Genomic DNA, 13487 nt, shown 5'->3' on the forward strand with positions numbered 1-13487 from the left:
GTTCCCCAAATCACATGTACGATCGATCGAGAACAAGGAGTACCTCTCTAGCTAGATTAGTACCTATCCTTTTCTTAATAGTTCATGAGAGATTGAGAACGGAGAAGACCCGAGCGAAGAACTACGTACGTGCGGTCAAACGCACGACTATACTCAAACTCCCTAACAAGCAAAAGCAATGCCGGTTCGACCAAGAGTTAGTGCAGTTAAGATGATCGTGTGACCATACTTCTAAATGTGAAACCATACAATATGAACCAACAAAAAGGGAAGCTTGGATTGGAGCTGAAAGAAACAAGAGAGCAACAATATATATATGCTTGTCAAATACTAGCTAGAAGAAGCAGCATATATAGGATATATAAGAGCAACCAAGCCAAAGTTCAACGGATATATAGTATAGATAAGAAACAGGCTAACAGCCTTCCTAATCCAAGCAAACTTACATATACAAAAGCACATATTCACACACACATCAGGCCAACAAACTCGGTTACTAGGTCATATAACTACTAGCTAGTCGTACTTAATACTACTGGGCTAATACTGGGTCCGTCGCGATCTACTAGCTAGGATCTTCCACAAGACCGTCGTGAGGCCCATGACCTAGCTACTTACAGCTAGTAAACTAACACAAGACGTCCTTGAGCAGCTTGTACCTGCGCCCGGCCGCCCTGGTCGTCGTGGCTCGCCGCCCGGACGCCTCGGCCTGCTGGTGGTCGCTGCCGCTGGCCTGCTTGCCGCCCCGGCCGCTGCCCCCGCCGCCGGAGCTCGTGGTGGACGAGGACTCCTGGCTGCCCGCGCCGTGCTGCTGCTGCTTCCCGGCAGTGGACGACGACCACCTCGCCTTGTTCCCGGCCACGTCGCTGAGGCACCAGTCGCACGTGTCGGAGCCGGCCGAGGCCGGCGCGCCGTCGCCGTAGTAGTTGGTGCAGTATCTGCATGTCGCCATGGCACCATCAGTGGCGTACGTATGAGGACAAGAGCAGCAGTACTACTACTGATGCATGGGTACTACTATTAGTAGTACAGAGATATATGAAGAAGTAGCAGAAGAGATGGAGCTCATCGATCATCATGTGCTAGCTAGTATACTCATATACGAAGAGATGGAGGAGCTGGGGAGGAGGAAGAGGCTGGGCGCGAAGATGAACATGTACGTACGAGTGCTGGAAGCGGTGGCGGCAGCGCGCGCACCGGAAGAGCTTCTCGGGGAAGCCGACGTCGCCGCACATGGAGCAGACGGTGGCGGTGGCGGCGCTGCCGGCCATGGTGAGAGCGAGAGACGGGGAAGGAAGCGAGCGAGAGAGAGAGACAGACCAGAGAGAGGAGGAGGATGGGAGGTGGGGAGTAGTGATATGGAAAGGAAGGCAGGACCGCAGGAGGAGAGAGGGGTCGGTGTTAAATATGAGAGAGACATGGGGGGAGGCGTACGTGCATGCAAGGAAAGGATCAGAAAAGAGGGGAGAGAGGCATAGGGCCGCAGGGGAGGCACGCGACACACGACAACCTTAATTCAGCGACCCGCGAAGGGAGGACGACGCGTCGAGTCGGCTGAGATCTCAGAGCGCCGGTTCCGCTGAACTGCCTCCAATTCGGTACGGTGCTTGCAGAGACAACGCTCGAGAAGAAACGATGATTGTGTGTACTCATCCACTAACCTGATGCCGAGTTTAATTTGGCGCTGATTAGAAACAGCCGATCCGCCAGTGCGTTGCACGAAACGTGTAGTCAGTGGACTGCTAATTCCCCAAGTATGCGCTAAGCTGAACCGTGCACGGTGCCAAAGCCCGCCGCACGTAGGTGATGCACGATGGCCTGCGAATAATATTATAGAACGGCAAACTGAAGTGACGATTTCGCACAGGTTAAGTTATCACTAGCTAGGTGGACTTCGAGATATATTATAGACAAAGATTATTAAGCATCGCTTGATCTTGCTTAGCAAATCCTTTGATCTATTCCAGACGAAAGCATACTAATTACTCTATTCCCCTCGGCTCGACTTTTCCTGCGGATCGGATCTCTGACGGATCAGAGAATATACATTGTACATCTAGCTAGCAGAAGATGTGCGTAAATCCATTGGTGTGGCTAGTAGCTGTGGGTGCCGCCGCGCCGTCAGGTTTTTAGCAGAGCGACGCCCGCGTCTATTCTCGGTGTTCATTCCATAGAGTGAAGGAAATGGATGGCAATTGGCAGAATTTTCCGTATGGCGAACAGGCGAAGCGTGCATGGGGCGACCATGGATGGGTCGTGGTAGTTCGGAATGAGCCAGCTGCTAGACGACGCCCCAGCTGTGCTGCTGCTACCGGCATCTCAGAAGGATTCGGTTGTATCGTAGCTCGATCATCACACTGTGCGTCGCTGGCGGTCACACACGTGAAAGCGACGTGGCCACATGAACGGTACCGCGCGCGCGCATTGATCCTGATGTAACACACAGGCGGGGTAGCTACTAGCAGGGCGTGTACGTGGTCGGCCACACGATGCCCGTAAGGCCAAGGCCATGACCAGGTAGGACAAACTACATAATGCACTGATGAGAGAGATGATCGGATCATGAGGCGGAGGCGCTGCTGCTACCGGACAAACGAGTACGTACACACCCCGCGATGAGGCACGGCCTTACGGTGCTGTTGTGCTCTACGCGCTTGCGTACCACGGTACCGGCCGTGGCATTATTGGCATCCTGCTACCGGAAACCGCAACAGTGAGCGTGCACACAGCACACTAGTGCTAGTACTGTACTAGGGCGGTAGGGCCACATATATAGGCCTGATCCCCTTGATGTCTATCGTTCGATCGGCATCGGCATCCAAAGAGTCGCGCTATAACCTTAGTATTTGGGTTGGTCAGCAAGAGTAAGTTAGAAGACCAAGGCATCAAGCTGCATGCAAGGCTAGCTTAGCTCGCCTGATATGGCGGCATGCTCCGACGAGGCGCCGGCGATCGATGATCGCCGGGTGAACGAAAGTGGACCGCGAGACCCTACGGTAGAGACAGCCGGACCAGTGCAAGGATCACAATTACACACCAGGGATCAGAAATAGTCGCCATGGATAGATGGGCAGGCGATTAAGGTGCGTGTGACTGAGCAACGTGCGGCCATGATGGTGTCGACGGAAAAAAGGCTGGGAGGCGGGGTAACCCAAAGTGGACGGACATGGGCGGGGTGGGTCCGGCGGGGAAAGTTGCTGTACGTGCGCAAGTACCAGGACCACCGCTAGCTTAGCTACCTCCGTCCGCTTGGTGCCGCTGTCCCTCCCCTGGCCCCGTTCCCTCCCCCACAATAAACAACGGCAGGCTATGGGGGAGAAGGAAAGGAGGCGGGTGGGGGTGGCGATCATATCGCCACGGACCGAGCTGACTCGATCGGCGATGGATGGCAGTATGGCACCGCATGGGGGGCCAGCCATGGCCTCGCCGATCCCCTCCTCCCGCGCGCACCAGCCCTGCCCTTGCTCAGCCAAGAGCCAACCCCGCGCAGCGCGCTGGCTGGCTGGCAGCCAGTGCCGGCCGGCGTGCCGGCTTGGATTTCCCTTTCTTGGGGGGTACGACAGCCGCGCCACGACGCGCCCGTCGGGCGGTCGCTGGCGGCCGGCTAGCCAGTCGCCCGACCTAGCCTAGTACACAGGTCGATCTCGGTGCCGGGATCCGCGGCTGCGGCTGCCACTGTCGCCGCTAAGGATGCCGTCCCGGCCCCCTGCTCCGGCACAGGCGGCACTGCGCTCCTCTGCCGGCCGGCCGGCCGCGGCCGCTGCCTCATCGGCTCGGGCCGTGTGCGACCGTACGCTTGGTCTGGCCGTCTGGGAACGACCTAGCGAGCGGCGTGCTGCGATGCACCACATACTGGCGGATAACGATTCGATTTTATTTGCCGACTAGGTGCAGTGCAGTGCCTTTAAAGTAGCGCGTCCAAGGAACTACGAGCAGAACTGATCAGCATCAAGACACCTGGACTAGCATGAACAGTTTCTACGATACAGAAATGTAGATATTTGTTTTAAGATCTGGACTACACGCACGAGCCTTGTGGATCGAAGCCATTTATGCTAGTCAGGGCACCTAAGTGTAGAGCTTTAATTTCGAGTTCACAGACAATTGTGCAAGTTCAAGACCACTGTTCAAACTCTAGTGCACGGCTGGATCCAGACAGATTTCAGCAGTCCTATCCTGAATGATCTAATAAACATTAAATGCAAAGACACTATGAAGGTTTACATCAGTCTATTTATGTAATAAGCACTAGAATGGACGGGACACCAACTGACGCCTCGACTTATCAAGCATAGATTTTACTTGTTAAGTCAAGGAAACTACTAAGCCCAGTTGCGAAGATATCTTGTTATGGCACCGTCATGATCTAAGAGGCACACTTTAACCACTAACGTCTGATGTAAGTTGTCGAAAATCAAAAGGGTTATGTTTATATGGAAGTACCTTTCATCACAATCTAGCGATGCTGATTTCATATTTATATTATTTTCTGCATATTAATGGCCAAAGCAAAAAAGAATGTATGATAGATACATGTTCCAAGACGACCTAGATTTGCAGTTCAGAGTACTTGATAACAATCAATTATTAAGTGTCACTTGAGGGCTAATTATATAGCCTTGAGTAGATCATAACGAGTTAATCAATGGCAATGAGTAATCAAGCTAACCTGGGCGATTACTCTGAAGAGTTGAAGTATAAAAGGTGTATCAATATCCATGGAACACCAGAGTTGTTGATCATCCAACACTAGCACTTTGGCAGGGCTATGGAGAGGTCCAATTTCAGAACAGAAGCCATTGTCTTATGATCTTCAAAATGACTCCAGACTGCCATGCTTGATAGGCCAGCTCTGGCAAAATAAATGTTCTTAATTACATGATTAATTCCAGACCTAACCAAACATCCCAAAACGGTGACCAAACATACCAAAACAAATGCCGTGATGGACATCAAGCAACTGATGAGCCAGCGAATAAGCATGTTACCCTTCTGCACAATACCGAACACTAACAGTACAGAATATGCTGCAACACTATATATCCTGGTCCGGGGAGTCATGGTCCAACCTGTCCTCCGAAACCCTTCCAATGCTGTGCGACTGCGACTTGGAACCTGCAATAGTGGAAACAGCATCAACAAAACCCACTTTATTAGTACAAGAGAGTGACCGCTAGACTAGATAATTGAAATAGGCTGTTGAAAAAAAAGGTGGTTGTTCAGTCCAACAGTAGGAGAGAACTCAAAGCATTTTGCATCTGTGGCTTCTGATGATCCGACCTCAAATATCATATAGCGGTGATGTTATCAATCCATTGCATCAACAGACCTGTACATAAACAGACCTATTCCTGACTTATCTTAAATGGACAAACTAGCAACAGGGCATGGGTGCTGAAAAAAGTTACTTCTGATGAGTAGCAGAGAACCTCACAAAAAATAACTTCTGTAGAGCAGAGTCTTCCCAGATAAAGAAATGACAAAATAAAGTTAGTCACAGAAATAAAAATAAAGATGGTACATCGATTACTCTCACCACTGCACTGCATATGCCATTTGGACTCCACAGGTAAAACAATTGAACATGAAGTCCAAGACTGGCAAGGAATTCATCTGATCTAAGTGGTTAACTGGCGATACAATCCCCTGACTGGCAGAGATATCGTTAAAAAAAAAAGCTGCATCTGAGACACTCCTAGAACTAGTTGTCAAATGGTAACTGGTTATAGATCATGAATCTTGTCTTTCAACATTAGATTTGCTACTTTTCCCAAAGCAAAGTTGGGTTTCAAGAAAGAAAGACTGCACTACTACCCTTACATACATGATTGTATTCATTGACCAGATTGCATATGAACATACATCACATGCACAAAACCACTAATTAGAGCTATGGTGTACCAGTACTTTTAAGCTAAAAACTGACAAGCAAAGTAACACTAGCAAAATAAACTACAATTCTCCATAAGTGCATCATGGCTTTGGTATCATGGGCCATAGCAATGCAATACCAAGTTCAAGAAGTGTGGTGGATCCTTCTGTGCCATTTCATTATGCATTCAAAAGCCTTTGGAGCCTGACCCACAGCATCATCACAAGTTTTACCTAATATACTTGAGCAAGTTGGTGTTCTTTCACATAGGAAAACATATATGGACAATATCAACTTCCTCGTATCAATTTCTTTGGAAAATATCTTACAGCGAGTACAGCATGAATCAGACTTACCACATAGTATCCGTACAACAAAACAGTGTACAGGAAAGGAAATGGCACAGTAAAACGTGGAGTCTATGCTGGGAAAACATAAGGTTCTCCAAATGTCCTTTTGGTCAGCTCTGAACCAACTATCCATTCCAAGAATATGGAGCGCGCTCAACGACTAAATAGTCCCCTCTTATGTCCTTGGCAACCCGTATGTCATCATCCAAATAGACAGTGTCAAACCTGAAAGTGTGGGATAATGATTCATGAAAAGATTGAAAAGATCTGACAAACTGCACAAATGTCTAACAGAGGTTCTGCTTTTCTAGCTTTGCAGGAATCCTGTTTGATGAAACTACCAGCTCCAAGTAGCCAGCTTAACATTAAAAAGCGCTTAACCTTTCACTATTCATGAGATATTTTGCATTTTCTATTGCACCTTAAACATTTTTCATTTTCCCCTAAGCACTGTCTGAAGAGGTCAGATTAGGTAATTTAAAGGTGCTTAAGCATTTCCTCTCCAGCCCAACTGAATATATAAGCAGGGAATTCTTTCTTTTATGGTGGATCAATGATAATTTGAGTTCCTCTGAGCAGCCAAAGTAAACAAAACACTGAGGCACAAGAGCATAAATGAGGACCTAACAAGACAGGAAAACTTTTGCCGCATTTAGTACCAAGAAGGGATAGCAGCATTGCTAAATTTAGCAGTTACCAGTGATTCAAGGAAAACTTATGAACCCTTTTTCAATCACTCGTTCATTTCAATCAATATGCCAACAAAATTTCTTTTGATGCACACGATTTTTTCTGACTGATGATGTACAGACGATTTTAAGTTGCTCAAGTTGCTTACTTGCATTATCGCTCTAGTTCCTATGTGGCAAAATGATTCAATTGCAACCCTGGATAGAGATACTATTACTAAGCTACCATCCAGTCGACGAACATGCTGCACTCACCATCCTTTCCCAAACGGTGGAAAAGGTACCTCCCAGCTGCTTCCTCTCAGCACAGCGCGTGTGAACCTAGAACAAGCTCATCAGTTGATCCAATTACGACCAGGTGATCAGACAAATGCTATGTGTAACGAACAAGCACAAAGAAACCTGCCTAAAATTGACTCGCTGGGGCGGCTGGACCTCGATGTCGCCATTGACGACAAACGCCCCCGAGGGCGGAAAGGTGATGACGTTGTTGAGCGCGCCGCCGGGGACATCGATGACTTGGAGCACGTCGCCGGCGGCGGTGCGGAAGAAGGGGGCGTTCCGCACGATGAATAGCTGCTCCTGCTCGGTGGTCCAGAGGAGGCGCCAGGTTCCGGAGAGCTTTTCGGCGTCGGAGACGGTGTCCGCGCCGGGGGACACAGCGGCGAGCGCGTCGATGCAGGCGACGATGTCGGCGAGGCGGGAGGGGTCGGACTGGGTCTCGAGGCCGCGGTCCTGGTCCGCAATGAGGCGGAGGAGGTCGGCCTTCGCAGGCGGCGGGCGGGCGGAGAAAAGTCCGCGGAGGAAGGACGCGGCGGAGGGCGGTCTGGGCGCGAGGCGGTGGCGAGCGCGGGGAATCGGCGGTGCGAAGGTTTTGGGGATCGCTTGAGAGAGGAGTGGCGCCATCAGCGAAGGAAGATTTGGTTCGGGTGGTGGAGACGGCGAAGAAGAGCAGGCGAGTCTTGCGGAGTTGGGCCGATCGGAAATCATGGGCCTTTTTGCAACAACTTCCTCCTTTACCACACCCAGCCAGCCATCAAAAGGTTGCTGAGCCCACGAGCCCACCGCCGCATCGGAGAGCGCAGGGCTCCTTCCCCGAGAGCTCGAATCGGACTCTCTCGCGCAGTCGCGCTTGCCTTCACACTACAGCCCGCCCTCCCCCACCTCGCCGCCGCAGCCATGGCGATCAACGCGCTGACGCCCGACATCCTTGGCGAGCGCCAGTCCGGCCAGGACGTCCGCACGCAGAACGGTAAACGCCTCCACCCCTTCCTTTCCTTGCCACCAGATTCCGCACCGGCGTGCGGGGGTCTGTGAGATCCGGTTGCCCGAGTCGCCGTCTGAGCGCGCTCAGGTTTAATTACTGTTTTTCTCGTTTGCTGGCAGTGATGGCGTGCGGGGCAGTGGCCAACATCGTCAAATCCTCGCTCGGTCCCGTCGGCCTCGACAAGGTATGCGTGCCATGCACTTTGGCCTATTTGGTATTTGCGTATATCGCCGCAGCCTTTGGTGGATCCAAACTTTATGCTTGTAAATCACGTCATGGCCTCATGATCTGTATTACTAGAATGGTATTTCTGCACATCTAAGCTGCTTTGTGCTGAAGATGCTGTTGATTCAAAAACGTGGTTAGCAGGGTTATATCTGACAACACATTGGCTGCTAATATACGAAGATTGGGTTCAGTTCCGTCACATTTTGAATAAGTTTTCTAGCAATTCAGAAAAACCGCTTGTACATAAAAGCATGAGTTCATGGTGGGTGCTCTGTACTCTAATCAGGAAAAAGTGAAAACTGATTCAGCATATTCTGCTTACAGATGCTAGTGGATGACATTGGTGATGTCACAATCACTAATGATGGAGCAACCATACTGAAGATGTTGGAAGTTGAGCACCCAGCTGCCAAGGTGATTCCTAGCAGCAAAAATCTGAAAATTGAAGTCTCATGTATTCTTTGTATTTATGTTTTATTTTTGGTGTCTATCAATTGCTAGGTTCTTGTTGAGTTGGCTGAGCTCCAAGACCGTGAAGTAGGAGATGGCACAACTTCAGTTGTCATCATTGCAGCAGAGCTGCTCAAGGTAATAGATGTTTTGCTTTTCTCACTGTTGTCAATTTCCCAACCAGTTTCCAGATAAACTCACACAGATATGTTTCAGAGAGGCAATGATCTTGTGAAGAATAAGATCCATCCAACCTCTATAATCAGTGGCTATAGGGTGAGTTTTTGATTCATATTGTAGCTGTAGTAGCATTTGAATGTTAAATGCTCATTTCAGTGGCAAGATCACTGTAGTTCATATTTTGAATGTTTTTCCTTCATATTCTACCAGCTTGCTATGCGTGAAGCCTGCAAATATGTTGAGGAAAAGTTGGCAGTCAAGGTAAGAGAATGTTGTCTCCTAAGCAAATATCAGAAAAATGCTGCCTCATTTCATACCGATTTGAATATTTATCTATACTTTCAGGTTGATAGACTTGGAAAAGACTCCCTTATCAACTGTGCAAAAACTAGCATGTCTTCAAAATTGATTAATAGTGACAGCGATTTCTTTGCAACTCTGGTAAGTTCCTGTGGTCATTTAGGTTAGGGAATTCTTTGGTTGCCTCATTTAGCCTTGTTAGTCATATACACAGGGTATTGCTCTAATTTTGCTTGTGTGAATACTAACTGTGAAATCCTTTAGCTGTAGGTTTTTTAATTGTATTTATTTAACGTTAAATAAATACATGTCTTTAGTGGCTCTCTTCATTTGTGCTCTTATCTGTAATAATGTGCTGTTATGGTTTCTGCCTGACAGTTTATTTATCTTGGAGCTAACTGCTTGGGTTTCAACTGTCTTTCAGTTGCATTGCATTGCTTTGAACTATTTGATGTTAAGTTATCCTGTCATTTATTTCTTATAGGTCGTTGAGGCAGTTCAAGCTGTGAGGACTACAAATGCCAAGGGAGAAGTGAAGTATCCAATCAAGGTCAGTCAAACACATTTGGTTACAGCACTGATCCACTAAATTTACTCTTATCATAAAGATTTGTTTTGTTTTGAGTAAGACATCTCTGTGGTATCCTTCTGATCCATTCACATTCTTCTGCTTGCATACTTTGTACTGGCACTTGTTACCATATAGATAAAACAATGTGATCTTACATACTATTCAATTTAGATGATGTTAATGTTACCTACAACCACAGAAACCTTACTCTGCTATGAACTGCTTGGGACCCCTTAGGTGGTCCTGCCCATACTGGTGGATATAGGTCGAAGTTTTTTAATGATTGGCTGCTAAAGTGCATGGGCTGCAACTTTTAAAACATTGATTATCATTCTCTTTGAGCTCCTAGGTTTTTGTGTCACCTATTCTTATCATTGAGCTTTTCATAAAATCTAGCTTGTAACTATGGTTTTACCTGATCTACAGAGCATCAATATTTTGAAAGCTCATGGTAAAAGTGCCAAGGATAGTTACCTGCTGAATGGGTACGCGCTAAACACAGGCCGCGCAGCTCAAGGAATGCCTACTAGAGTAACTCCTGCTAGAATTGCTTGTCTTGATTTTAACCTTCAGAAGACAAAAATGCAACTTGGTGTCCAAGTTCTTGTAACCGATCCAAGGGAACTTGAGAAGATTCGTCAGAGGTATTTGCTTTCCGTGTTGCGATACTTTATGGTTCCTTTGCCTATTTCTGATTGAATCAGTAGTAAACACGCTCTCTTTAATAGCTTTTCGCCTATTGCATGTTTATAGTTTATTCGAGCACGTATCCCTGCCTTTTTATTTTATTGGCCAGCAATTAATTGATCATTCTATTTTAAGGTCTCAAATTGTAATCCTTATAGCCTACTCTTTGACAGAGAATCTGACATAACAAAGGAGCGAATTGAGAAAATTCTCAAGGCTGGAGCTAATGTTGTGTTGACCACCAAGGGAATTGATGATATGTCCTTGAAGGTATGTTTTTGATTATTCAGGTGGAAGTGATTCTCCTGTTTTTCCTGATACTTTGTGTCTAGTTGTCCAGCATAAATCATTTGTTTTGTTTGGTCGCTTCTGTCTATTTTGCAACAGAATTGCAAATTTGCTTTCATTCTCATATTTTTGTTTTCTTGTTTTTTCCATTACACTTAAGGTAGTATCTTTTACCTGACTATTTTCTTGTAAAGCTTACCAGAGCTTTTACTTCCGTATTTTTGTGCGCCTGCGCCGCTGTGGTTCACTTGACTTTTGAGTTGAAGCTTCTCTTCCATGATTTTTCATTGAGATAGCTGTTAGGATCCTTTAATGCTCAATGTTTGCACGCTGACTTCTCATCATGATGACTCTCAACTTTGTTACTGTGTCATGAAACATATTTTCAGTACTTTGTTGAGGCTGGAGCAATCGCAGTAAGGCGTGTGCGCAAGGAAGATTTGCGTCATGTTGCCAAATCCACTGGTGCAACTATGGTATGCTTACCTAACATTTTTTTTTAAAAAAAATATTGGCAGAACTTTTATTCACTCTTAGAAATAAGGCAGAAGAACTTTTATTCACACTCTAGAAATAAGGCAGAAGGTTATATTTAACTAAGTGATAATCTTACACACTGCATTATTGTGCGTTATGGATAGGTGTCTTAATAATTGAACCTTGCAGGTCACTACTTTCGCGGACATGGAAGGTGAAGAAACATTTGATCCATCATTCCTTGGACAAGCGGATGAAGTTGTGGAGGAAAGAATTGCTGATGATGATGTTATTCTAGTAAAAGGCACAAAGAACACCAGCGCGGTTTGTACTTTTCCTGTACCAAATTTAAGCTAGTTTGCTATGTCAGGAACAATAATTTGAAGATAATGGCATAATGGTTGGTTTTCTGTTGTGCAGGTGTCCATAATACTTAGAGGTGCTAATGACTTCATGCTTGATGAGATTGACCGGTCCTTGCATGATGCCTTGTGCATTGTTAAGAGAACCCTGGAGTCAAATATGGTAACCCTTTTGGTGCCATTCTTTTATGTGTTGGTCATCTGTAGCAGAAATAAGTGAACGTATAGTGACAATGTTCACTGCTTCTTTATTTGAGGCAATGTATTGAAGCCTGAGTAGCTACAACTACAATCCTGGTTATTGTGGACATGCCTTGAAGAACCAAACAATTACAATGCACTTTACCTTTATTTCTAAGTAGGCAAATACTGATTGTTATCACTGATGGTGCTAGTGTCTTGAACTTTGTATTGGCTGTGCAGGTTGTTGCCGGTGGTGGTGCAGTTGAAGCTGCATTGTCGGTTTACTTGGAGAACCTTGCAACAACCCTTGGATCTCGGGAACAATTGGCGATTGCTGAATTTGCTGAATCTTTGTTAATCATACCTAAGGTTTTGACCTATTCTCCTTTTCTTATATTTACATCTTTTTTACACCAATTGACAGTTTATTAATGGGTGGCATGACTTTGCGCTGTCAGGTACTCTCTGTTAATGCTGCAAAAGATGCAACTGAGCTTGTAGCAAAGCTTCGGGCATATCACCATACTGCTCAAACAAAGGCTGATAAGCAACATTTTTCAAGGTAATTATAGAACTTGTCTTTGTTAGATACTTGATTATTTGATTAAAGTGGCTCTGATTCATCTGTTTCATTTCTTAAGTTCTCTGGATGCAATTTCTTTCTATTGCTTGGGAAGTTTTCTATTATATACTAGCTATCCGGTTGTAAGGAAAAGAAATGTACCGGTTGTAGCTACGGACAGGCAACACACCCACTGTTGCCTGTGCAGCTGCACCTAGATGAATCGTAGCAGCGTCATAATTCAGTATCCATAATGGTTCTAGGTGTGGTTCTACTTCTGCAATCTGTGCTGTGTTTGCCATTAAAGTTAGCTTTCTTTTTTGTGCAGCATGGGTCTTGACCTCTCTAAAGGTATCATTCGCAACAACCTTGAGTATGGTGTGATTGAACCGGCGATGAGCAAAGTAAAGATTATTCAGGTTGGTCCACTTGCTACCCTGTTATCATACTGTTTTTAGTGTCGGAGATCCGGCCCATCATTTTTTGCGTTCTCCCTGCAGTTTGCTACCGAGGCAGCCATTACTATCCTGCGGATCGATGACATGATCAAGCTTACAAAGGAAGAGGGTAACGAAGAGGAGTAACCAGCACACCAGTAGGGGTAGTGGACTGTTGTGTGATGGTTGTCGTAGCATGTAATATTTATTTTCCTTTTTTAGCTAGTTGTGGACATTCGAGTAAAGTGTTGTATGAAAGCTGCGAATAGATGTGTATCCTTGTGAGCTGACGTTATTTGCAGGACTCATGAATGAATCAAATTTTGCGTACTGTTGGGGCCAAAAACATTACAATTTTTAGGACCTTTTGTGCCAAAATTGTTCATTCACTGATTGTGAGGTACCTCGGTTGGCTTTGCATAGTAGCTAGGATCAGGGGCGGAGCTTGGTGGCAACTAAAGGGGGTCATGCCCCCCGCTAACGTATTTTACCACTAGATGAACAGTAAAGCCGGTATTGTATAGATTTTTAATCGTGAGTTACATTGATCCGTCTCTGGCTAGGATTATGGTCCGCTGGACATT

The 13487-nt window shown here is 46.3% G+C and overlaps 2 protein-coding genes across 9 annotated transcripts; one reads left to right on the top strand and one right to left on the bottom strand.

Moving 5' to 3' along the window:
- Positions 1–353: 353 nt before the first annotated feature.
- LOC117863936 (probable plastid-lipid-associated protein 11, chloroplastic) lies at positions 354–7839 on the bottom strand. Of its 8 annotated transcripts, none has more exons than XR_011898702.1 (7): positions 7318–7839; positions 7167–7232; positions 6229–6447; positions 5430–5460; positions 5281–5329; positions 4930–5115; positions 4501–4852 (listed from the first exon to the last, which is right to left on the bottom strand). XR_011898702.1 is itself a non-coding variant. In XM_072294906.1 (4 exons), exons 3-4 carry the CDS (start codon positions 1269–1271, stop codon positions 629–631), a joined length of 417 nt encoding a protein of 138 aa, XP_072151007.1. In that variant the 5' UTR covers positions 1272–1818; positions 4670–4852; positions 4930–6352; the 3' UTR covers positions 354–628. The 8 variants fall into 8 exon arrangements, 2 of the variants coding, with proteins under 2 accessions (XP_072151007.1, XP_072151006.1); XR_011898701.1 differs by having other exon boundaries at positions 5409–5460; XR_011898699.1 differs by having other exon boundaries at positions 4930–5329.
- A 142-nt stretch (positions 7840–7981) lies between these two features.
- On the top strand, positions 7982–13233 carry LOC117863935 (T-complex protein 1 subunit alpha). Its single transcript, XM_034747848.2, has 17 exons — positions 7982–8163; positions 8298–8362; positions 8731–8820; positions 8908–8994; positions 9073–9132; positions 9247–9297; positions 9382–9477; positions 9821–9886; positions 10334–10551; positions 10768–10864; positions 11272–11358; positions 11549–11683; positions 11780–11884; positions 12145–12273; positions 12363–12466; positions 12795–12885; positions 12967–13233. Exons 1-17 carry the CDS (start codon positions 8091–8093, stop codon positions 13048–13050), a joined length of 1638 nt encoding a protein of 545 aa, XP_034603739.1. The 5' UTR covers positions 7982–8090; the 3' UTR covers positions 13051–13233.
- Positions 13234–13487: the final 254 nt, after the last annotated feature.

This window comes from Setaria viridis, chromosome 7, assembly GCF_005286985.2.
Source record: "Setaria viridis chromosome 7, Setaria_viridis_v4.0, whole genome shotgun sequence".
NCBI classification, from domain to species: domain Eukaryota; kingdom Viridiplantae; phylum Streptophyta; class Magnoliopsida; order Poales; family Poaceae; genus Setaria; species Setaria viridis.

Bases quoted from the DNA above. Each gene is read 5' to 3' on its own strand.
- LOC117863936 (XM_072294905.1), bottom strand. From the start codon at position 7,817: ATGGCGCCACTCCTCTCTCAAGCGATCCCCAAAACCTTCGCACCGCCG. The intron at 7,233-7,317 runs GCAGGTTTCTTT...AGCTTGTTCTAG, and splicing joins CCCCAGCGAGTCAATTTTAG to GTTCACACGCGCTGTGCTGA. The intron at 6,448-7,166 runs GTGAGTGCAGCA...CCACACTTTCAG, and splicing joins CCACCGTTTGGGAAAGGATG to GTTTGACACTGTCTATTTGG.
- LOC117863935 (XM_034747848.2), top strand. From the start codon at position 8,091: ATGGCGATCAACGCGCTGACGCCCGACATCCTTGGCGAGCGCCAGTCC. The intron at 9,133-9,246 runs GTGAGTTTTTGA...ATATTCTACCAG, and splicing joins CTATAATCAGTGGCTATAGG to CTTGCTATGCGTGAAGCCTG. The intron at 11,684-11,779 runs GTTTGTACTTTT...TCTGTTGTGCAG, and splicing joins GCACAAAGAACACCAGCGCG to GTGTCCATAATACTTAGAGG.